This window comes from Carcharodon carcharias, chromosome 3 (genome assembly GCF_017639515.1).
Source record: "Carcharodon carcharias isolate sCarCar2 chromosome 3, sCarCar2.pri, whole genome shotgun sequence".
Taxonomy (NCBI): Eukaryota; Metazoa; Chordata; class Chondrichthyes; order Lamniformes; family Lamnidae; genus Carcharodon; species Carcharodon carcharias.
Window position 1 is genome coordinate 105233063 of NC_054469.1, and position 24187 is coordinate 105257249.

At 41.5% G+C, this 24187-nt stretch overlaps 1 protein-coding gene across 6 annotated transcripts in view; it reads right to left on the reverse strand.

Annotated features, from left to right (window-relative positions):
* Nucleotides 1-3155: 3155 nt before the first annotated feature.
* The window catches only part of nfx1 (nuclear transcription factor, X-box binding 1), a 137794-nt gene continuing 116762 nt past the window's right edge, over nt 3156-24187 (reverse strand). For 4 of the 6 annotated variants that reach the window (XM_041184281.1, XM_041184275.1, XM_041184279.1 and 1 more), the window contains exons 20-24: nt 24087-24185; nt 22341-22407; nt 10663-10808; nt 9658-9762; nt 3156-3653 (exon numbers count right to left, since the gene is read on the reverse strand). In XM_041184281.1, the coding sequence (XP_041040215.1) occupies nt 3575-3653; nt 9658-9762; nt 10663-10808; nt 22341-22407; nt 24087-24185 (496 nt within the window). In that variant the 3' untranslated portion in view covers nt 3156-3574. The remainder of the gene's footprint in view (nt 3654-9657; nt 9763-10662; nt 10809-22340; nt 22408-24086; nt 24186-24187) is intronic. The other 2 variants (XM_041184277.1, XM_041184278.1) reach the window with 2 other exon arrangements.

The following is a 24187-nucleotide window of genomic DNA, read 5'->3' on the forward strand; positions in this document are numbered from 1 at the left end:
TTGGGATTTGTAATAGTATTAAGTAACTGTTATCTTATGCAGGTGCATGAAATCTTTTGTTAATAAATGTTTTATTTTTTTTAAATCTCTAAAGGTATAATGGACTCATTACTTCTGAATTCAGTGCACAAATCCTCTTGTAATAAATATAAATTGCAAAACCATTGTGATAGCATGGCCAGGTTTCCCTTGTGGATTTGGTCTGCCTGGTACAGATCACCTGCCATGTCATAACGAGATCAATATTTGCTGTACCACTGACCCAGAAGTTCCTCAGCATCCTCAGCCAGGCTCTTTCGGACAACAAGCCCAAGGCCAGAGTGTGGCATCAAAGTGGGATTATCTGAGCAAATACATCTATAACTCTGCATGGGAATAGAGATCAGAGGAATGCTGGCTGGTTTGAGGTGTACTGGACTGAAATGGAGCCAATTACTGCAACCAAGAGGAGAGCCCTTAGGGACTACAAGCAAGTCCCCAGCTAATAAAATCTAGAACTTGAGGATTCAAAACGTCAACTCTTTTCTTCTCCGCCGATGCTGCCAGACCTGTTGAGTTTTTCCAGGTAATTCTGTTTTTGTTTTTGTCTTGGATTTCCAGCATCCGCAGTTTTTTTGTTTTTAATAAAATCTAGATGCTCTCAGAGCTGCCAGAAACAAGTCTCAATGCAGGTTGAAGCTCCGGAACAGAAAACAATTTTCCTGCTGAATCTGGGGATGCGAGAGAAATATATGAAGGAATCCAGAACGGAACAGGACCAGCAGCAACCCAATCAGCCCCCTTGAAGCCAAAGACAGAGTTGATCATCACTGAACCTAGCAAGCAGATGAAAAAGTGGGTGCAGCAATATTCTGAATTCTACACAATGGAGAACGTTGTCACTGAAGAAGCGCTCAGTGCCATTCCAGACAATCCTGTCATGAGCAGCTGGACAATGAACCCACCGTAGGAGTGCTCAACAAGGCTATCGACCATCCCAGTGGTAAAGCTCCAAAGGATGGCCGTCCATCTGAAATCATCAGTGGACCTAGCACTGTTGCAGCATCTCCAGGAACTTTTGAGTCTCTGTTGGAAAGAAAAATTTGATCTTCAGTACACGCGTGATGCAAAAATAGTCACCTTGTACAAAAACAAAGAGAATTGCAGTGAGTGTAACAATTACTGGGGCATTTCCTTGTTACGTATTGTGGGGAAGGTCTTTGGCTTGCGTTGCTCTGACCAGATTGCAGACCCTGGCATCACACATCTATCGAGTCTCAGTGCAGCTTCACAGCTGGCAGGTCAACATGATTTTCTCACTTCGGCAGTTACAGGAGAAGTACCACGAGCAGTGCAGCCCACTCCACATTGTCTTCATCGACCTCACCAAGGCCTTCAGCCTTCTCAGCACAGACTGACTCTTTAAACTGCTGTGGAAAATAGGCTGCCCGACTCCTGGGTGTCATTTCTTCTCTCCATAAGAACATGCACAGCTTCATCAGTTACAAAGGAACATCATTGGAAACTTTCAAAATCAGCAGCAGGGTAAAGCAGGGCTGTATCCTGGTGCCAACTCTCTTTGGCATATTTTTCTCCATGCTGCTACTGTACACTTTTGGTGACTCAAATGAGTGTGCCTACCTGCATACCAGAGCTAACGGCAAGCTGTTTAACTTGGTAAGGCTGCACGCCAAGGCCGAAGCTCGTATTGTCCTAGTCTGAGAATAGTTGTTCGGCATCCTAACTGAAGTTCACTTACAACAACTTGTAGATCAGTTCTCCTGGACCTGTAAGGCATTTGGGCTCTCGATCAGTGTCAGGAAGACCAAAGTTATGGGCCAGGATGTAGAGACGCCACCTTCCATCAATATTGAATTCACCCTGGAGGTCGTCGACTGCTTCACATACCTTGGGATCAACAATCACCAACAACCTCCCCTTTAATACTGAAATTAGCACCAGGATTATCAAGGCCGTCAATGTCATATTGGGAAGTTGAGTGTAGATCAACACCAATCTAACTGAAAATACAAATCTCCGTGTGTGCCAAGTTTGTGTTCTCAGCACCTTCCTTTTCAGTGGTGAGGCACAGACAACTTACGCAAAGCCAAGGAAGGTGGCTGAACAACTTCCACCTTCACTGCCTCAGATGAACATTGGGCATCTCCTGCCAAGACAGTGCTGAATATGGAAGCACAGAAGCGTAGAGGGATCCCCAGCATGTTGGCCCTTGAGTTGGCTGGGACATGAGCTGATTGGATGACGGCCACATCCCCAAAGACATGGTCTAGGGAGAGCTTGCCATCAGTATGAGACCAACAGGATGTCTGCAAGCTAGACCTCAAGTTGACTGGGATCAGAGTTGATGCATGGGAAGTTCTCGCTGCTGTCCAGAGTGCCTGGAGACAAGCAGTTAGGGAGCAGAAAAAGTGGAGGGCAAAAAAAATAACCAGATGGCAGAAAAGGGCCTGTTGGAAGGCAAAAAAAATCAGTCGACCTTGGGCCAACGCTGTTCATCTGTGGAAGGGGCTGCCACTCCGAGCCAGCCTCTACAGCCTCAATAGATGATGTTTAATACAAACATATATCCTGGGTGCAGTCCTTCTCCTGAGATGGACAATGCCATCATTCCTTTTTTATCGAACAGGAGTATTACATTTGCGATGCTTCAGTCCTCTGGCATAGACAGGATCAAACAATGTCTATGTTGGTGATGGGGAAAACGACTGCTCTGAATGCTACCCAGAAGCTTTAGTTGCACTTAAATGTCCAGAATCTCAGGTGTAGACAAGGTTAACTTCAAAATGCATTCAAACTGAAAAGCTTGCTGATATTCAGTATGATCATGCATTGAGTATCAGGGATCTGCCAAATTCTTTAGGACAATACTCAAGCATATCTCAAAAGTTTCAGGGAGTGTTTTGGGTCAGTGGAAAAAAAATCAATCAAATCCAAAAGGGGTCATTATATTATCTAAGGATCTCATGTTGGGTTTCCTGAATCACTCACCAAGGTGGCATTTAAAAAAGTTAACAAATGGGGAGAGAAGTGGGTTTCATGTAAGGGATCTATTTTGTGTTTCAACTGCTTGTAACTAATCTCACTGTCATGGCCTTGCTTCTGAAGAAGGTTCATTCACACACAGCTTGTTGTAAAGACAATGTAAATTATATCTGTTGATATTAATTTCATCTTTATTGAGTGCAATTATTACACACCACCTTGAACATTATCTCACTGAAGTTGATTTCTTTCAAAAACATAAACCAAGGGGAAAACAATATTAACCCTTTGTTCAGCATCGTCTACAGCAGCAACACATCTGATAGAAATGCATGGTATACATAATTCATTCCACAGGTTTTGATTTCATTTCTTGTGTGTTTATCTCATGCAACAGTGATATCCTACAGCAGAGACTAGCATCTTACTTTATTATGCAGGTTGAAGTTTAATAGATTGACACAATTGTATCTCCCTACAAATCTTCACTGATTCCTTTTTGTTCACTACTGATCAGGTTATTTATCAGCCTCTGAATTTCTCGAGGATGTGAGATCCAACACTTCAAATGTATTTGAAAATAAATGACTTTCTAGTCCTGTACATCAAAGTAATCAATTATTGGTTCTTCCTTGAATGACTTTTGCAGGGCGACTGTTCCATTGTCAATCCTGTAAGATTTCAAAAAATTATTTTAATTTATGCATTTCCAGTTAATGCAACTAGTTAACAAATCACAAACATGTACGCTTGGTCTCCTTATGCATCATGTAATTCCATTCCATTATGTAATATATGTTGAAAGCTTGCGCAATATTTTCAATGCTCATTATTGGAGTGTGTAACAAAGGTAATGTAATAATTGTGGGGTACTTTAATCTTCAGATACACTGGACCAATCAAATTGGTAAGGGTGATCTAGAACTGAGTTTGTAGAATGCTTTTGTGACAGTTTACTGGAGCAACATGTAGTGGAACCAAATGGGGATAAAGCTATTTTAGATCTACTATTGTGTAATGAGGCAAGGTTAATTAGTAATCTCACAGTAAAAGGTCTGCTGTGAACTTGTGATCATAATACAACTGAATTCCATGTTAAGTTTGAAAGTGGCATATGCCCATCACAAACAAGAATCATAATTTTAATCAAAGCCAATTACATAGGTATGAGGGGAGTCAGGTCCAGACAGGAAATTAAGAGTAGTATTGAATTAAAAGAAGGGGTTTATAATGTTGCAAAGAATAGAGGCATCTTTGATAACTGGAAGTGCCTCAGAAACCAGCAAAGTACCCCAAAAAAGTTGATTGAAAAAGGGAAAAATCGAATATGAGAGCAAATTTGCCATGAGTTTTTACAAATATATAAAAAGGAAGAGAGTATCTGAAGTAACGATTGGTCCCTTAGATTCAGAGACAGGAGAAATTATCATGGGGAATGAGGAAATGAATTGAACAAATACTTTGTATGTCTTCACAGTAGAAGACATGTTATATACCAGAAATAGAGGAAAGCGCTAAAGAGGAAATTAAGATAAGTGATATCAGCAGAAAAAAAGTACTGGAAAAACTTAAGGGACTAAATTCCCAGGACCTGATGGTCTACCTCCTAGGGTTCTAAAAGTGATAGCTGGAGATGCTGTATGATTTTCTAAAATTCCCTAGATTCTGCAATGGTCCTAGCAAATTGAAAGCATCAAACTTATTCAAGGAGGGACAGAAAACAGGGAACTAAAGGCCAATCAGCTTGACATCAGTTGTGGGGAAATTGCTGGAATCTATTATTATGGATGCCTTAACAATGCACTTAGAAAAGCATTGTACGATCAGCCAAAATCAACATGATCTTACAAAAGGGAAATGTGTTTGACAAAATTATAAATGTTTTTTTTTTGGAGGATGTACTTAGTAGGGTAAATAAAATGGAACCAGCAGATATAGGATACCCAGATTTCCAAAACACATTTCATAAGGTGCCACACCAAAAGGTTGATAGGCGAGATAAGGTCCATGGAGTTGGGGGCAATATATCAGCAGGGACAGAGGACTGCTTAGCAGATGGGAAGCAAAGAGTAAGAACAGATGGGGCATTTTCAAGTTAGCAGGTTGAGGCTAGCGGAGTGTTGCAAGGATCAGAGTTGGGGGTCTCGCCTATTTACAATTTATATTAATGACTTAGATGAAGAGACAGGGTAATGTATCTAAGTTTGTTGATACAAAGCTAGGTGGGAATGTAAGTTGTGAGGAGGATGCAGAGGCTGCAAAGAGATATGGACAGGTTAAGTGAGTGGACAGCAAAGTGGCAGATGGAGTATAATGTGGGGAAGTGGGAGGGTATTCACTTTGATCGTGAGAATGAAGTACAGGATATTTTTTAAAAGATGTGAAATGTCTAAATGTTGATATTCAGAGGATCTTGGGTATGCTCGCACAAGGAACTCAAAGATAGCACATAGCACAAGCAACTAGGAAGGCAAATGTCATGTTGGCCTCTGGGATTGGAGCACAGGAATAAATAAGTCTTGCTACAATTGCAGAGGACTTTAGTGAGGCCACACCCGGAATAGTGTGTGTAGTTTTAGTCTTCACATTTAAGGAATGATATACTTGCAGTGGAAGCAGAACTACAAGGGTTCACTACTTTGGTACCTGGGATGCGAGGGATGTGCTATGATGAGTGGCTGAGTAAACTGGGTCTATATTCTCCAGAGTTTAGAAGAATGATAGGTTATCTCTTCGAAACATACAAGCTTGCGAAGGGGCTTGACAGGGTAGACACAGAGGTTATATCTGCTGGCTGGGGAATCTAAAGCACAGCAGCGCAGTCTCAGGATAAGGGGATAATTATTCAGGACTGAGGTGAGGAGACATTTCTTCACTCAAAGTGTTGTGAAACTTTGAAATTCCTTACCCAAGGTGGTTGTGGATGCTCCAACATTCAATGTATTAAAGGCTGAGATGGGCAGATTTTTGGTCTTACAGAGAATTAAGGGATATGCATGGAGTGGCGGAAAGTGAAGTTGAAGCTCAAGATCAGCCATGATTGCATTGAAGGGTGGGGCAGGCTCGATGGGCTAGATGGTTTATTTCTGCTCCGCATTTAGCTAAACATTACTTAATTTTTGTTCCTGAAATTTAGTTGCAAAATTAAGAATCTGAAAGCAGAGGGGGAAAAAGCATAAACGCACCTCTCATGTTGTGGTATATATTTTGTTGTAATTTCACGATACACATGGATACAATTTTAAAACTAGACATGTTTATCTTAGGTTTTAATTATTTTCAGATTGCTACATGGATTGAAAATGCCATATAGTTGTAGTCTATGAACCAGGTTGATTCTACATGGAGATTTGCATCAACAAAATTCACAATTTCAGTTAACCTGGAATTCTAAATCGCTGAAAATATGTAGCTGCCCAATCAGTTCAGTGAATGACACTAACAAGCAACAGCTTTGGAAAGGAGAGGCTTTTGTCACAACCCATCAAATTTGCAGCAGAAGTTTGAAATCCAGGCCAGAATAAGAGAGATCTGCTCTGCTGGAAAGTTGTTTAACTGCACAATTTCGCAGGTTGAAAGTGTGTCTTTTTAAAAAATAATCTTAGGATATGAGTGAAAGTTAAGGTTGGGATGTATTTGCAGCACTGTGCGCACATCCCAGGTTTTGGAACACTTAGTATCCTTGTGGATTGAATTTAATTCCGTTTCTCACAGGCCACAGGCAACCTTTGCTGAGTTGCACTTTATGGCCTAGATCATATTCTGGGGAAACCATAGGAGGGAATGACAATCCTGATCATGGCATATGGTTAAGTCAAAAGCACCGATCCAGATGGTTCTTGCATGATAGAAGAGCTCCATCCACAAGTTGGAATTTAATTTGTCCCATGTTGAAAGTATGGAGAAGGTTACAAATAATTTTGTTAACTCCCTATAAGGCCTCGGGAGATGGCCAGGTGGAAATTCAATAGTTGGCACGTGCCCTCAAAAAATTAAAATAGAATCATTCAAAATTATGACCCTCCTCCTTTCAGCACCTTCCATACCCTTTAAAGATCAATGCAGCAGTGCTTCCATCAAGTAAAATGGATACTCTTCCCAATCATTAACTAGGGCTGACCAAAATATCATCCATGGCTGTTAGGCCTAAATAATAATATTTTGTAAATGTTGCTACATAAAGCATCTTAACCAATTTTGTTAATGGACACTTGTTTTAAGGATGTGGAAGAGTTTGTTTTAGCATCAATACAATTGTTTATGAAGTCATTGAAATTCCAAAGGTGGTAAGTGAAAAATGTCTCCATCTACCCAGTTTTCAAGTTTTTGTTTGGGACGTGGTCTTCTTAGAGCCTTGGGATGATAACAGCTAGAGGTATCTGGTAAGTCAGCTTGAAGGGCCTAGGTTCTACTTCCAAACAATTGAAGTATCATTCAATTCAGATTCATAGTGCAGCAATAAATAGGAAATTATCTTGGCAGAAAAGAGGCATGATGAAAAGACTGTTGGTCAGAATGTCAAGTAAATCACAGAATCTCTCAGTGCAGAAGAGACCTTTCAGCCCATCGAGTCTGCACCGATACGTGAGAAACACTTGACCGACCTACCTAATCCCATTTACCAGCACTTGGCCCATAGCCTTGAATGTTATGACGTGCCAAGTGCTCATCCAGGTACTTTTTAAAGGATGTGAGGCAACCCACTTCCACCACCCTCCCAGGCAGCGCATTCCAGACCATCACCACCCTCTGGGTAAAAATGTTTTTCCTCACATCCCCCCTAAACCTCCTGCCCCTCACCTTGAACTTATGTCCCCTCGTGACTGACCGTTCAACTAAGGGGAACAGCTGCTCCCTATCCACCCTGTCCATGATCCTCAATCTTGAACACCTCGATCAGGTCGCCCCTCAGTCTTCTCTGCTCCAACGAAAACAACCCAAGTCTATTCAACCTCTCTTCATAACTTAAATGTTTCATCTCAGGCAACATCCTGGTGAATCTCCTCTGCACCCCCTCCAGTACAATCACATCCTTCCTATAATGTGACAACCAGAACTGCACATAGTACTCCAGCTGTGGCCTCACCAAGGTTCTATACAACTCCAACATGACCTCCCTACTTTTGTAATCTATGTCTCGATTGATAAAGGCAAGTGTCCCATATGCCTTTTTCACCACCCCACTAACATGCCCCTCCGCCTTCTAAGATCTATGGACACACATGCCAAGGTCCCTTTGTTCCACAGAACTTTCTAGTGTCATGCCGTTCATTGAATTCTTCCTTGTCAAATTACTCCTTCCAAATGATTAGTAACTATATCTTATTAGGCCAATGAGCTATAACCAGAGACATTATAGGACAGTTTTTCAAGTCAGAAAATTAAGGTCATCAGTACTGAGAGGTTTGAAAGAGAGTCCATTAATGTATGTAGGAACAGATTAAGATCCCAACTGGTGGGGCTAAATTAGTAAAGGCAAATTGATAAACATGAATGGAGGCAAATTTTAAAGATCCCTAGACTTTGCTAGATTATCTGTGCACAGTCAGTGCAGATTTCATTTGATCTCAATGTTCCAAAGCTGGATCATGGTGGGGAAGGCTATCACTGATTCCTGACCTTGCCTGTTACTTAGAAATCTTATCTATAAATGACAGGCATGGGACCCAGGACGTAGAAAGGGTTACACTCAATCATGATATTCCCTAAATTGAATAACTTGGTGACATTTGTTGTCTAAGGTCACACATTGAACTACTGGAGATCAGCTACATTCTTCAGAATGCTAAAGCATACTTAAATCCAACGGGATCAACAAATTGTTTGTCTGAGGTAAGGCTCTTAACTGGGTTTCTTACATGAACAAATCATAACTGCATTTCCAAGAAATGAAAACAAATGGGTGTGGTGAATGCAGCAATTTTACAAGGAATGTAGAAAGAATTAAGGTTTGTTTAGTCAAGTACCACTGAACAAATTCTTTAACGTGGAAGGTAGCGAGGAAGAGGTTACGGACTCAGGCAAAAGGTTGAGGAACTCAACAGTCCTTAACTACATTGTGATCCCTGTCACCACATGATCATCTGCAGTTGAGGTCTAAGCCCCGTGAGGTGCGCAAAAGATGATTATCCGAATTTCAACTTAATACTACCTAACATATCAGGTGAGCTGGTGAGAAACTAATAGGTTCAGGGAGAACCCTTCCTAATGAATGTAGTTGTGAAGGTATCTTACGAGATTTTGGTTTTGTGCTATAGTTTAGATCAGGAAGATGGAGATAGCTTGGCAAAAAGTCTTCAATCAGATTGTTGAAATCCGTATGGTTTGGGTGTTGATCAGCCTTGAGTTGGCTTTTGGTTATCAACACTGGATGGATATTCCATTGTTTCCACTGATGCAGCAAGGATGGATGCCTGGCCTGCCATCATCGATATCTTTTTTTCTTTTTAGCAAAAACGCCACTTGTACATGAAGCAGATGTGGGAAATGCCTTAAGAAATCACCTTTCTGTGACTCACTCCTAGGTTTGACTCCAGTAATGTGCAGAGGAAACCACAAAAATATATTATTTTACATAGTTGAGTTTTCTTTGTTAAAGATCTAGCTTGGTTTTGCATACAAGAGCACTTTCCTGTGAATTGCCAGACTGACAATGGTGCTCAAAATGGTACTTACTTAAGTGCCTGCTGCCTGTAATGTGCGATTGGTGGTGGTGGCCTTGCTGCCATCTCTCTTTCAATCAATGAAGTCAGTGAAACATTCGGACACACAGATTTTCCTCTGAGAAGAAAGGTGATTTGTTGAAATAATGAGATAAAGCTAGAACATAAATCATGATCAAACTTTGCTTTTTAGCAGAAAATATAACCAGGTAGGAACTGCAGTCTCTTCCTTATGGTTTACCAGACAGAAAGAACCAACTTGGGAGTAATTGATTTGTCCAAATGTCTACTTTTACAATTCCAACCATTGTGTGGAAGGTCCAGCACACAGAAAGGAGACAACATTAGCATTAATATTAAAGTTATCAGCATGTCCACAATTATTTCTTCGCTTCCTTGTGCTTTTTAAAAATTTTATCTGTATCTCAAATACACACAGAAATTTGCTGCCTGTGCGACTTTGCCCAGTTTGTGAAAATTAAGTTTGCCATTATAACCAGCCTGCTTTTTCAACAAACTTTTCTGATCACCTCTACTTATTCAGTCAGCTACTTTATCACTGCTTTCAAGGGATCTTTAGACAATGGCAATCTTATATCAGAGTTGTGTACAGCAAGGTGTGTCAAAAGGAATGAAATAAATGATAGTCAAGTTGTTCTTAAATCAGTTAACAATGTGTCGCTATACTAATTTTAGAAGAGCGCCTTCCATATACTCATGTGAAATTTTTCCATTTCTGACTGCAATCTTCCTGTGGCCTTTGAGATTGCCAATCACTGCTGAGTCGGGGATAGTTTAGTGCTGTGGGCCTATGCCCAGTAGGGACTAAACTGTCAGAACTCATTTCATCTAGAATCCATTTACCCTCGAAAGGAAAGATAAATATTTCTTCCACTGAGCAAACTGGTTCCCATGCATCAAGCAAACAGAAAAATATAATTCCATTTTTCTTTATGTCAGGAAGGTGGAAAAGAGAAAAAAAAAAATGAAAGAGAGCTTTAGCATCACCAACACTCACTTCACAGCAGTTACAACAACATTACGCTTGGGTTCACTGTCATAACTGACACTTTCAACACTATAGACTTCAGCCAGCTCATGAATGACTCTGCGATGTTCTCGGTTCATTGGGGGATAGCAACGACTTTTCTTCTGCTGTTTGCCCTGGATAAAAAAAAAACATTTATTATTTCAGGAGCGAACGTGCTCGAGGGCAATACGGTCTGAAAATTCTGAGACAAGCAATAATGTTCACATTATAGGTCAATGTGGCAAAGTCACTGCAGCACGAGGGGCTGGAAAATTATTGCATTTCTAATGATCTGTAGTGAAATGCAAATGCTTTGAGGCCATTTCAGATGGATGGAATTATTAGACCTCAAGTGGGTAAAACATTAGTTTTCCATTTACTTATTTTCTATTATCATAAAGACTGGATCAATGTATTTGTATAAAATCACCAAAGTGACCTCACCAGTTCAACATTCAATGCAGTTAGTGAATGTAATATAGGATGAAGTCCATACTAACAACAGAATGTGACCATGAAAACTTATTCATAAATCTTTCAATGTCGAAGTTTAACAAACACTATTTTAACTAACTTTCGTTTTGTTTTGCCTTTTCGTCGATCTGAGATATAAAAGGAGTGACTCAAATCTATCATGCCGCTTAAGAACAACTTGCATCTATGCCTTTAAAGTAAGAAAAAAAGAGCTTCACATAAGCATAAGAGAAAAACTGACACCAGTGCAAAACAAAAAATATTAGAATGGGTGACTAAATGCTTGGTCAGAGGTAGATTTATGGAGGGTCACAAAGAAAGAGAGGTAGAAACACCGGATCGAGGGAGACTTATCCCTTGACAATGTCACCAAGCTTAGTTTGTATTGGTGGAGTAAATAAGTAGTCATCACATCCCCAAGTTAGATACCTTCTCAGGTAGACAAGATAACGGTGCATGTTAGGCCAGAGATTATCTTGACAATGTAAACATTAGAAATAGTACATTGTAAATTATAAATATTAACCTGCACAGGAATCATTGAAACAAAAGGGAAAATTGGACCCCGTAAAATCATCCAAGAGTAAATCACGTCTGCATTGTGAGTAAAGTTATTTTTTATTATATGAGAGCATTTTCATCAGTACATTTGCTGGTGGTTAAAGACAATTTCCAGTCAAATTGCTCATAATGATTTCACAATGTACGGTTGCTCAGGAGGACATTTTATGAACAACTTCACAAAATCATGGGAAATATTCATATCTGATCACATTCTGGATAAGCATGGCCAACCATTTAATGACCACTGGATTAAATAGTTTTGTCCCCTTTTAACTACTGTAAACTGGTATCTTTGGGCGTGAATACCTTTGAACATCACAAAGGAACATCTGAATGCATCAGAACTGTTAATGTACCATGAGATGAATGCAGTTCAGCTCATTTTTGGAGTCCCAATTTAACAGCCACCTGATCTGGCCAGGATGCTGACTTTCCAGTTCCCTCATTATAACAAGTATAGAATATGAACCCTACCAAAGTTTCAGCGACATCGAAATGATGAGATTGAGCTGTGCGTCCTTCATTTGACAACCAAAAAGAACAGATGCTCATGTCGGGCCAGCACATGGCTCAGGGCCATGGAACTGGAGTGCTGCTTTGGGCTATAGTAGAGTGCTTAACTTGGAATTTGGTGACTGAGGGAGTTCAGTGACGAGGGAGCGAGGTGATGCTTTGAGTACCGTGAGTACGGTCGGGTAAGTATTTACTACTTTTATCACTTATAGTTTTTAAGGTCGTTTTTTGTGGTTCATTGTTGTAAGGGCTACATTCTGTAACAGCGAGGAGCAGCGAAGAATGGCCCTAGAGTAATTGATATTATTTGATATTAAGTATCTTCCATAAGGTTTAATTTAATTTAAAGGGGTAAGTCATGGCAGGAGAGCTCAAAGCTGTGGTGTGCTCCTCCTGCTCTATGTGGGAAGCCGGGAACATTTCCAGTGTCCGAGGCCAGCATGTGTGCGGGAAGTGTCCCCAGCTGCAGCTCCTGAAGCCTAGGTTTTGGAGCTGGGGCGTCAGCTGGGGAGACTGTGGAGCATCCGCGAGGCGGAGTATCGTAGATAGCACGAACAGAGAGGTGGTCACACTGGAGGCTAAGAGTCCACAGGCAGGAAGGGAATGGGTGACCACCAGGCAGAGCAAGAGGACTAGGCAGACAGCACAGGAATCTCCTGTGGCTATTCCCCTATAAAACAGATATACTGCTTTGGATACTGTTAAGGGGAATGGCCTGTCAGAGAAAGCAGCAACAGCCAAATTGATTCTGTGATTCTGAAATTTGTTGCACCACAGTTGGCTTTGCTATACAGGGAAGAAGTAAAAAATGTGGGAATGCAATAGTTTTAGGGGATTCAGTTGTAAGGGGAATAGATAGGCGTTTCTGTGCTGAAAACAAGACTCCAGGATGGTATGTTGCTTCCCTGGTGCTAGGGTCAAGGATATCTCAGAGCGGCTAGGGGACATGCTGAAGGGGGAGGGTGAACAGCCAGTGGTCGTGGTACACGTTGGTACAAACTGACGTAGGTTAAAAAAAAGGATGAGGCCCTAAAAGCAGAATATAGGGAGTTGGGAAGTAAGTTGAAAAGTAGGACCTCACAAAGTAGTGATCTCAGGATTACTACCAGTGCCACGTGCTAGTCAGAGTAAAATTGTAGGATATATCGGATGCATACGTGGCTGAAGAGATGGTGTGAGGGGGAGGGTTTCAGATTACTGGGACATTGGGACCAGTTCTGGGGAAGGTGGGACCAGTACAAACCGGACGGGTTACACCTGGGCAGGACCGGGACTGATGTCCTAGGGGGAATATTTGCTAGAATGGCTGGGGAGGGTTTAAATTTAAAATGATAGAGGGATGGGAACCTATGCAAAGGAGTCAGAGGAGCGGGAATCAAGGGCAAGAACAAAAGACAGAAAGGGAAATAGGAAAAGTGAAAGGCAGAGAAATTAAGGGCAAGAATCAAACAGGGCCTCAGTGAAAAATGCAGGACAATTAATGTTTAAAAGACGAGCCTTAAGGTTTTGTGCCTTAACATGAGGAGCATTCGCAATAAAGTGGATGAATTAACCGTGCAAATAGATGTAAACAGGTATGAGAGAATCAGGATTACGAAGACATGGCTGCAGGGTGGCCAGGGATGGGAACTGAACATCCAGGGGTGTTCAGTATATAGAAAGGACAGACAAAAAAGAAAAGGTGGTGGAGTTGCATTGCTGGTTAAAGAGGAAATTAACGCAATAGTGATATTCCAGATATTAGCTCTGGAATCTGTATGGGTACAGCTGAGAAACACTAAGGGGCAAAAAACGTTAGTGGGAGTTGTACATAGACCCCCAAACTGTAGTGGTGACGTTGGGAATGGCATTAAATAGGAAATTATAGATACATGTAATAAAGGAACATCTGTAATTATGGGTGACTTTTATCTGCATACAGATTGGGCAAATCAAATTAGTAACAATACCGTAGAGAAGTAATTCCTGGAGTGTATACGGGATGGTTTTCTGGACTAATACGTTGAGGAACCAGCTAGAGAACAGGCCATCTTAGACTGGGTATTGTGTAATGAGAAAGGAATAAGGCAATCTAAGGAAAGGCAATCTAGTTTTGCGAGGCCCCTTGAGCGACCATAATATGATAGAATTTTTCATCACGATGGAGAGTGATGTAGCTGATTCTGAGATTAGGGTCCTGAATCTTAATAAAGGAAACTATGATGGTATGAGGTGCCAGTTGGCTATGATGGATTGGGAAACGTTACCTAAAGGGATGACGATGGATAGGCCATGGCAAATATTGAAAGAGCGCATGGCTGAACTGCAACAATTGTTTATTCCTGTCTGGCACAAAAGTAAAACAGGAAAGGTGGCCAAACCATGGCTTACAATGGAAATTAGAGATAGTATTAGATCCAAGGAAAAGGCATACAATTTGGCCAGAAAAAAACAACAGACCTGAGGAATGGGAGCAATTTAGAATTCAGCAAAGGAGGACCAAGGGATTATTAAGAAGGGGAGAATAGAGTACGAGGGCAAGCTTGCGGGGAACATAAAAACTGACTGTAAAAGCTTCTATAGATATGTGAAGAGAAAAAGATTGGTGAAGAGAAATGTAGATCCCTTACAGTCAGAAACAGGGGAATTTATAATGGGGAACAAAGAAATGGCTGACCAACTAAATACATACTTTGGTTGTGTCTTCACAAAGGAAGACAAATAACATACCAGAAATGTTGGGGAACACAGGGTTTAGTGAGAGAGGGGAACTGAAAGAAATCAGTATTAGTAGGGAAATGGTGTTGGGGAAATTGATGGGGTTGAAGGCTGATAAATCCCCAGGGCCTGATAATCTATATCCCAGAGTACTTAAGGCAGTGGCCCTAGAAATAGTGGATGCAATGGTGGTCATCTTCTGAGATTCTATAGACTCTGGAACTGTTCCTACAGATCGGAGGGCAGCTAATGTAACCTCACTATTTAAAAAGGGAGGTAGAGAGAAAACATGGAATTATAGACCAGTCAGCCTGACGTTGGTAGTGGGGAAAATTCTAGAGTTCATTATAAAAGATTTAATAGCTGAGCACTTGGAAAACAGTGGCAGAATCGGACAGAGTCAGCTTGGATTTATGAAAGGGAAATCATGCTTGACAAATCTACAGGAATTTTTCGAGAATGTAACTGATGAGAATGATGAGGGGGATGTGGTTTATTTGGACTTTCAGAAGGTTTTCGACAAAGTCCCACATAAGAGATTGGCGTGTAAAATTAAAGCGTGTGGGATTGAGGGTGTGTATTGAGATGGACAGAAAACTGGTTGGCAGACAGAAAACAAAGAGTAGGACTAAATGGGTCTTTTTCTGAATGGCAGGCAGTGACTAGTGGGATACCGCAGGGATCGGTGCTGGGACCCAAGCTATTCACAATATGTATTAATGATTTAGATGAGAGAACTAAATGTAATATCTCCAAATTTGCAGATGACAAATTTGCTGGGTGGAAGGGTGAGCTGTGAGAAGGATGCAGAGATGCTTCAGTGTGATTTGAACAAGCTGAGTGAGTAGGCAAATGCTTGGCAGATGCAGAATAATGTAGATAAATGTGAGGTTATCCACTTTGGTAGCAAAAACAGGAAGGCTGGTTATTGTCTGAATGGCTAGAAATTGAGAGAGGTGAATATACAACGAGACCTGGGTGTCCTCGCACAACAGTCGTTGAAGGTAAGCATGCAGGTGCAGCAGGTGGTAAAGGCGGCAAATGGCATGTTGGCCTTTATAGCGAGAGGATTTGAGTACAGGAGCAGGGATGTCTTGTTGCAATTATACAATGCCTTGGTGAGACCACAACTGGAATATTGTCCGCAGTTCTGGTCTCCTTATCTGAGGAAGGATGTTCTTGCTATCAAGGGAGTGCAGCGAAGGGTTACCAGACTGATTCCTGGGATGGCGGGACTGACATATGAGGAGAGATTGAGTCGGTTAGGATTATATTCGCTGGAGTTTAGGAGAATGAGGAGGGGTTCTAACAGGACTAGACAGGGTAGATGCAGGAAGGATGTTCCTGATGGTGGGGGAGTCCAGAACCGGGGTCACAGACTGAGGAGACAGGGTAGGCCATTTAGGACTGAGATGAGAAGAAATTTCTTCACCCAGTGAGCCAGTGGAATTTGTTACAACAGAAAGTAGTCGAGGCCAAAACATTATATGTTTTCAAGAAGGAGTTAGATATAGATCTTGGGGCGAAAGGGATCAAAGGATATGGGGAGAAAGCGGGAGCAGGCTATTGAGTTGGATGATCAGCCATGATCATGATGAATGGTGGAGCAGGCTCGAAGGGCCGAATGGCCTACTCCTGCTCCTAATTTCTATGCATCTATGAACACTACCATTCCTGGGGTCCTTTTCTAGTTCAGCAGTTTGTGTGTTCAGTATGTGCTGAAACCCTTTATTTAAATTCACTCACTTCCATCCAGTTCTGAAGAAAGTGCCCACTGCATCCTCTGCTTGTACAACAGCAAAACCCAGCACTAACGCCCAACAAACAGGCCTCTCCTCACGAGGAAAGAAAGGAGCTAGGAACTGGGGAATTTGGCATATACTAACTGTTTTGGCGATCTTGAAAGCAGGCAATCAGCACTGGCAATGTGCGAAATCAAGCAAGAGTGGAACAAAACCTGTGCTGGATTACGTACATGTAAAGGGAAGCAAAGGGCTATGAGGAGGGGGAGGTGGGGATTGGAGAAACATTTCAAAGGGTGGAGCTCGATAATCAAAAAGTCAGAATTCTGTCAAAAGTGGAAATTTATCATCCCTGGTATTTCCAAATGTATAAAAGTGCTGACCTGCATTTATCTTCACTGTTGCACTTTAATTTGGTATCATTTTCAATTGGTTAGGAGAGGGTGGAAATATTGCTGTGGTCTTCATCGATTAAGAATACAATAATTCTGCAAGTTAGCTTCTCGAACTATGATATACCATCATCTCATTCAAAGGGCAGCAAGGCAACACATTCTCAAGTCCACGCCAAAGTAGCTTTGCACGGAACAACTGGAAATAGATTACAATGGTTTGCCTTATTTTCTTGCTCCAGGAAAATATCCATTCTCTTTTTGGAACTTTCTGCAGGTGGCTAGGAAGAAACAGTAATTCTAAGGGGGCAAATTCCCCAGGATACTTTGGTGCTAAAGGGCCTTGAGGTGGACAAGGTGGGGTGTTAAGCTAAAATGGCAATCTATCCAGTGCTTGTCACAAGTGACACCTTGGTAAAGGAGTTGAATGACTACCTGAGGGATTGACAAGGGGTTGATTGCCCCCTAACACATGTTAAGGAAGTACATGGCATTTTTCTGGCTAACACCTGACCCAACATCCACGCCCAACAATGATAATTTGATTTGTGGTAAACTAGTTATTGCAGTGGATTGAATGCTGCTTAGAAGTATATAATCTTTTACTGTTCAATTGCTGCTGAGGACACAGCATGTACTTTCTTCAGACATGAATGGAAGTGAGCAGATTTTTGATGAGACTTCCTGGGATATTTTGTAAAGATTTCATCAACACTATCAACATTTGCTCTGGAAATTATAGTCATAGAGGTCTAAAGCACAGAAAAAGGCCCTTCTGTGCCAGTCAAACAAGTACCTAACTATTCTAATCCCATTTTTCAGCATTAGGCCTATAGCCTTGTATGCCATGGCATCGCAAGTGCAACTTCTTAGATGTTATGAGGGTTTCTGCCTCTACCACCCTTTCAGGCAGCGAGTTCCAGATTCCCAAAATCCCCTGGGTGAAAAAATTCTTCCTCATATCCTCTCTAAACTTCTTACCCCTTACCTCAAATCTATGCCCCCTCATTATTGATCCCTCCAGCAAGGGGAAAAATTCCTCCCTGTCTACCCTATCTATGCCCCTCATAATTTTATACATCTCAAACATGTCCCCCCTCAATCTCCTCTGTTCCAGGGAAAATAACCCCAGTCTATCCAATCTCTCATTATGAAAACTCTCCAGCCCAGGCAACATCCTGGTAAATCTCCTCTGCACTCTCTCCAGTGCAATCACATCCTTCTTATAAAGCAGATTCCAGAACTGCGCACAATAATCTAGCTGTTGCCTAACAAGCGTTTTATACAGTTCCAGCATAACCTCCCTGCTCTTATATTCTATGCCTCAGCTAATAAAAGCAAGTATCCCATGCGCCTTCTTAACCACCTTATCTACCTGTCCCACTATCTTAAGGCACACCAAGGTCTCTCTGATCCTCAGTACTTCCTAGGGTCCTACCATTCATCGTGTATTCCCGTGCCTTCTTTGTGCTGCCCAAGTGCCATCACCTCACACTTATCCGGATTAAATTCCATTTGCCACCGATCAGCCCGTTTGACCAGCCCGTCTATATCCTCCTGTAATCTAAGAAAATCCTCCTCACTACTTGCTACCCCACCAATTTTCGTGTCATCTGCGAACCTACTGATCACTACACTCATGTCTAAATCATTTATATATACCACAAACAGTAAAGAGCCCAACACCTATCCCTGTGGAATCCCACTGGACACAAAAAACACCCCTCGACCTTCACTCGCTGCTTCCAGCCACTCAGCCAATTCTGGATCCAATTTGCCAAATTGCCTTGGCTCCCATGAGCTCTTACCTTCGTTATCAGTCTCCCACGTGGGACCTTATCAAAAGCCTTGCTGAAGTCCAAGGAGACTACACCAAATGCATTGCGCTCATCTACACACCTGGTCGAAAAATTCAATCAAATTGGTCGGACATGACCTCCCCTTAACAAAACCATGCTGACTGTCCTTGATTAACCCCTGCCTCTCCAAGTGTAGATTAATTCTGTCCCTCAGAATTGCTTCCAATAATTTCCCCACCACTAAGGTTAGACATACTGGACTGTAGTTTCCTGGTTTATCCCTTCCTCCCTTCTTGAATAACGATACCATATTGGCTGTCCTCCAGCCCTCTGGCACCTCTCCTGTGGCCAGAGAGGTATTGAAAATTATTGCCAGCGCCCCTGCCATCTTCTCCCTTGCCTCACTCAACAGCCTGGGATATTTTTCATCTGGGCCTGGAGATTTATCTACTTTTAAGCCTGTCGGGCCACTTAGAACCTCCACCCTTTCTATGCTAATTTCTTTAATTATATCACAGTCCTTCTGCCTGATTTCCATACCCACGTCATGCCTCTTACTTGCGTGCACCGACACAAAGTATTCATTTAGAACCCTAGCTATGTCTTCCGGCTCCACACACAAATTACCATTATGGTCCTTAATGGGCCCTTTCCCTAGTTATTCTCTTGCTCTTAATGTACTTATAAAATAATTTTGGATTTTTCTTTTGTATGACCTGCCAATGTTTTTTCATGCCTACTTTTTGCTCTCCTAATTTCCTTTTTAAGTTCCCCCCATCACATTCTACACTCATCTAGAGCTTCCGCTGTTTTGAGTCCTCGGTATATGCCACAGCTTTCCCTTTCCCTCTTTAACCAATCTTGTATATCCCTCCACATCCAGGGTTCCCTGGATTTGTTGGTCCCACTCTTTGTCTTTACTAGAATGTGTTGGCCCTGTAGCCTCCCTATTTCTTTCTTGAATGAATCTCACTGCTCTGACGCAGGTTTACCTAAAAGTAGCTGCTCCCAGTCCACTCTGGCCAAGTCAGATCTGATCCTATGAAAGTCGGCCTTCTCTCAATTTAGGACTCTGATTTCTGGCCCAACCTTGTCCTTTTCCATAACAGCCTTGAATCTAATGGTGTTACGATCACTACCTGCAAAATGCTCCCCCACTGATACCTCTACCATTTGCCCGGCTTCATTCCCTAAAATTAAGTCCAGGATCGCCCGCTGTCTTGTAGGACCTTCTACGTACTGGCTTAAAAAGCTCTCCCGGATGCATTTTAAGAATTCCGCTCCCTCTAAACCTATCACACTATGATTAACCCAGTTAACGTTGGGGAAGTTGAACTCCCCCGCTATTACTACCCTGTTATTTTTACACTTCTGAAATTTGCCGACTTATCTGCTCTTCTATTTCTCTCTGACTGTTTGGGGGCCTATAGTACACTCCCAGCAATATGATTGTTTCTTTTTTGTTTATAAGTTCTACCCATGTGGCTTCATTTGAGGAGCCTTCTAAGATGTCATCCCTCTTTATTGCTGTAATTGATTCCTTGATCAATATTGCGATACCCCCTCCTCTTTTACCTCCTTCCCTGTCTCGCCTGAACCTATACCCTGGAATACTGAGCTGTCAATCCTGCTCCTCTTTCAACCATGTCTCAGTGACAGCAATGACATCATACTTCCATGTGTTAGTTTGTGCCCTCAACTCATCTGCCTTATTCGTCAGATTCCTTGCATTAAAATAAATACCATCCAACCTTGCCAAACTCCCTTGTGCCTTAACTGGCCTATAATTTCTATACCTTCCTGACTCACTTGCTCTCTCTTCTAATTTTGGCTGTGCATCTCCCCCCGCTGAACCTCCTCTCAGGATCCCATCCCTCTGCCAAGTTAGTTTAAACCCTCCCCAACAGCACTAGCAAACCTCCCCGCAAAGATGTTGGTTCCATTCTGGTTCAGGTGCAACCCGTCCGCCTTGTGCAGGTCCCACTGCCCAAGAAAGGGTCCCAATGTCCCAGAAATCTAAAGCCGTCCCTCCTGCACCATCTCTCCAGCCACGCATTCATCTGGACTAACCTATTTCTATACTCACTAGCATGTGGCACCAGAAGTAATCCAGAGATTACTACCTTTGAGGTCCTGTTTTTTAATCTGCTTCTTAGCTCCCTAAATTCTGCTTGCAGGACCTCATCCCTCTTTCTAGCTGTCATTGGTACCAATATGTACCACAAACTGTCTGTTTGCCCTCCCTCTTTAGAATGCCCTGCAGCCTTTCAGTAATATCCTTGACCCTTGTACCAGGGAGGTAACATACCATCCTGGAGTCACGTCTACAGCTGCAGAAACGGAGGACGATACCTTAAAAAGAATGCGTTGTGCTATACTCTACCTTAACGGACACCTTACAGAGTTCCCCAGAAGGATCATCAGCGTTGCCCTAGTAATTCCCTCTTTGTCTGCAGGAGAAGGATGTAAGGTCAAGCAGAGCAGCAACTGCTGCTGCAGTTAGCAAGGGGCAAGATGGATTTTCTCCCTTCGCCAGGTACAGGACAACCCCTCCCCCCTCTGACCCTCCAGTGCTGCATCTGAGAACCTGTGTACCCTCTCGTTGGGCCCTTAAGCTTTCTTGAAACATGCCCTTGTGCCACAGCCAGCACAGTTCACACCTTCAGTAGAAGGTGGCTAAGTGGAGCTCATGTATGTTGCTTCATAAAAATCATGTGTAATGACTGCTAAACCTACATTTAGAGAGAAGTCTGTTTTAGCAGTTCTAGGCAAGTTCAAATTACAGTAATCACAAATTAGGACCTAGATTGCATGCTAAAGTCAGATTTTCAAGCATGCATGTCTTATTAGTGCATTTAGAGCCTCTTTCAACCTTTCACCAAAATAATCCCAAAGTTTTTACAAACTAAGCTACAAGACAAAAACTGTGTCTCATTGCTACACAGTACAGCATGGTACTGCATCAATTTTCTGAAGTTTTTCTAGTCTTTAGTTTAGGACATTATAAGGTGGCTAATATAATCTGTTACTTTTGTCTGAACATTAACTTTTTATGAATATCTTATTGTATTTTCACTCGATTTTAGTAAGGCAGAATGGTCTGAAAGACAAGTTTTGAGTCCAATAACCTTAATTTGTGGTAGAGATCCGCAGTGGAAGATTTCTACTCCATGTGAACCCACCATTGCTTTTTCTCTTCATTTAAATATCTTCTGCCATTTTGATTCCTGATGGGTGTGAGAAGGGCATACTTTTACTAAACTTGATAGCATATCCCATCAACTTGCTGGGTGACCATTTCCAAAGCCGACTGTGGCTCAACGTTGAACACCAATGATAATATTTTCTTGCATCTTGTTCTGCTTCAAGAAGATAATGATGAACTGTCGCGTTCTATCTGCCCTTTTGTACACAGACCTTTCAGACAGGATGATGGTTTTGTGGGATTTTAATAATAAAGGCACGTTATTAATTGCAGGACTAACCTTATTAACAGCTTCTACAAGAGCTTTAATTTCTTCTTCCACTTCAGTTACAAACTTCAGATCTTTCCTTTAGTCAGGGATAAAGAAAGACAGGCCCATGTTTAAATGCATCAAGAGAATCAGAAAATTGAGAACATGCTAATACACATATAGTTACAATAAAGTTTACATTTAATCAAGTGAAATTTCCAGGGCATGCCATCTCCTGATGGATTTAGTTGTTGTGACCATTATACATAATTAAATAATTTTCAATTAAATAGACCTTTTTTATATTCTTCATTTTTGACCACTCCAAATAGATTCATTTTTATAGCTAGCTTTTTCACGTTTCATATTAATCCCTAACTATGTGGGCAGCACATGCCCAGATTGTGCAATACTCCTCGGAACACAAAAACCAGTACAATTTCGCAATACCCAGTTATTCACAAAATGTGGAGTAGGTGTGTTTTTTTAAATCTTTCAATGAAAAGAACGAGAATCCTGAACTCAATCATCCAAAGGTAAACTAGCTGCTTTAGGTTTTTCTGTTTTGCTGAAAAACAGACATGCTGTCAAAGCTTTTCATCTTGCACTCATCAGGACAGACACAAGAAAGCCCACATTTCAGAGGGAGCAAAAATTTATACTGCACGAGAAAAGATTGGTTGGCAAGTCGATCCTGATTGGTTGAGGCGTTGCCGTGGAGAATGCATCAAGGAGCGATTGTCCTCTGTATTTTTAATTTTAAAAAAAGGCTCAATGCCTGGACGTGTTCCTTTTGCCTGCAGAGGATGGGTCCCTGAGAATATATGCATGCAACTTCTAGTAAGTGAGCCACATTGCGGCTCCAATTGATATTGGTCATTAGTGTAATTCTTAGCACATTCAGGATTGTTCAAGTACTGTCCAATCATGGAATCACATCTAATGTTAAACATTATGTTCGAAGTTTCGCAAAATGGGCTGATTGACTCAACCCCTGGTGCATCCTCCACGGGAATGTCTCGACCATAAGTCAATTTGCCAACCAATCAGCACCTTTTCTATGCAGCACAAATTGTTGCTCCCTTTGAAATTTGGCATTCTTGAATCTGATGAATGCAAGATGAAAAGCTTCAATAGCATGTCCCTTTTTTCAGTAATACTCATGAACTGTACTGCCAATGTCTATTCTTCTATTTTGTAAAAGAAAATTTAAAGGTCAAAGAGCACAATTTAATTGTATAGTAGCAAAGCGAAAGCTAATGAATGACATTAAATTGACAACTCTCAAGAACATGAACAAGTTCACTTATGTACAAATCATATTTGAGCAAAAAGCACCAGAATTGTCTATGACAAAAAATGTCAGGGTCCCCAAAGAAAATGAAAAATTACAGTATTTGTATAAAAACACTGCAACCATTAACGTTGGCAATCTAAAACAAAAACAGAAAATGTTGCACATATCAGGTGATATTCATCACAAATGGATGAAGGATTTCATCAAAATGTGTCTCTTGCTCAGTTGCTCACTGATCATGTATGAACTTCAGCATTTCGGCCACTCTTTTTGAGCTGCAAAAATTCTACATTTGGCCATGAGTACTGTTTGCCAGCTTAAAGTGAGTCATTGTACTAGCACGAAATATCCATATATTAAAACTAATTAATCCATCAACTTTGTAGCCAGGACGTTATATACCTAGATACAATTTTAAAATTGGTTTTCACATATCTACACCTGATTTTCAAAGCCTCCAATCATCAATCATTGCCTACCTTGCATCTTCCTTCAGACTGTCACTGTATTTGGATCCTAGGCTGCGAATGTGAAATGGATCTGAGGCAGGGTTAATATTTAAAGCATCTGCTACTCGCCT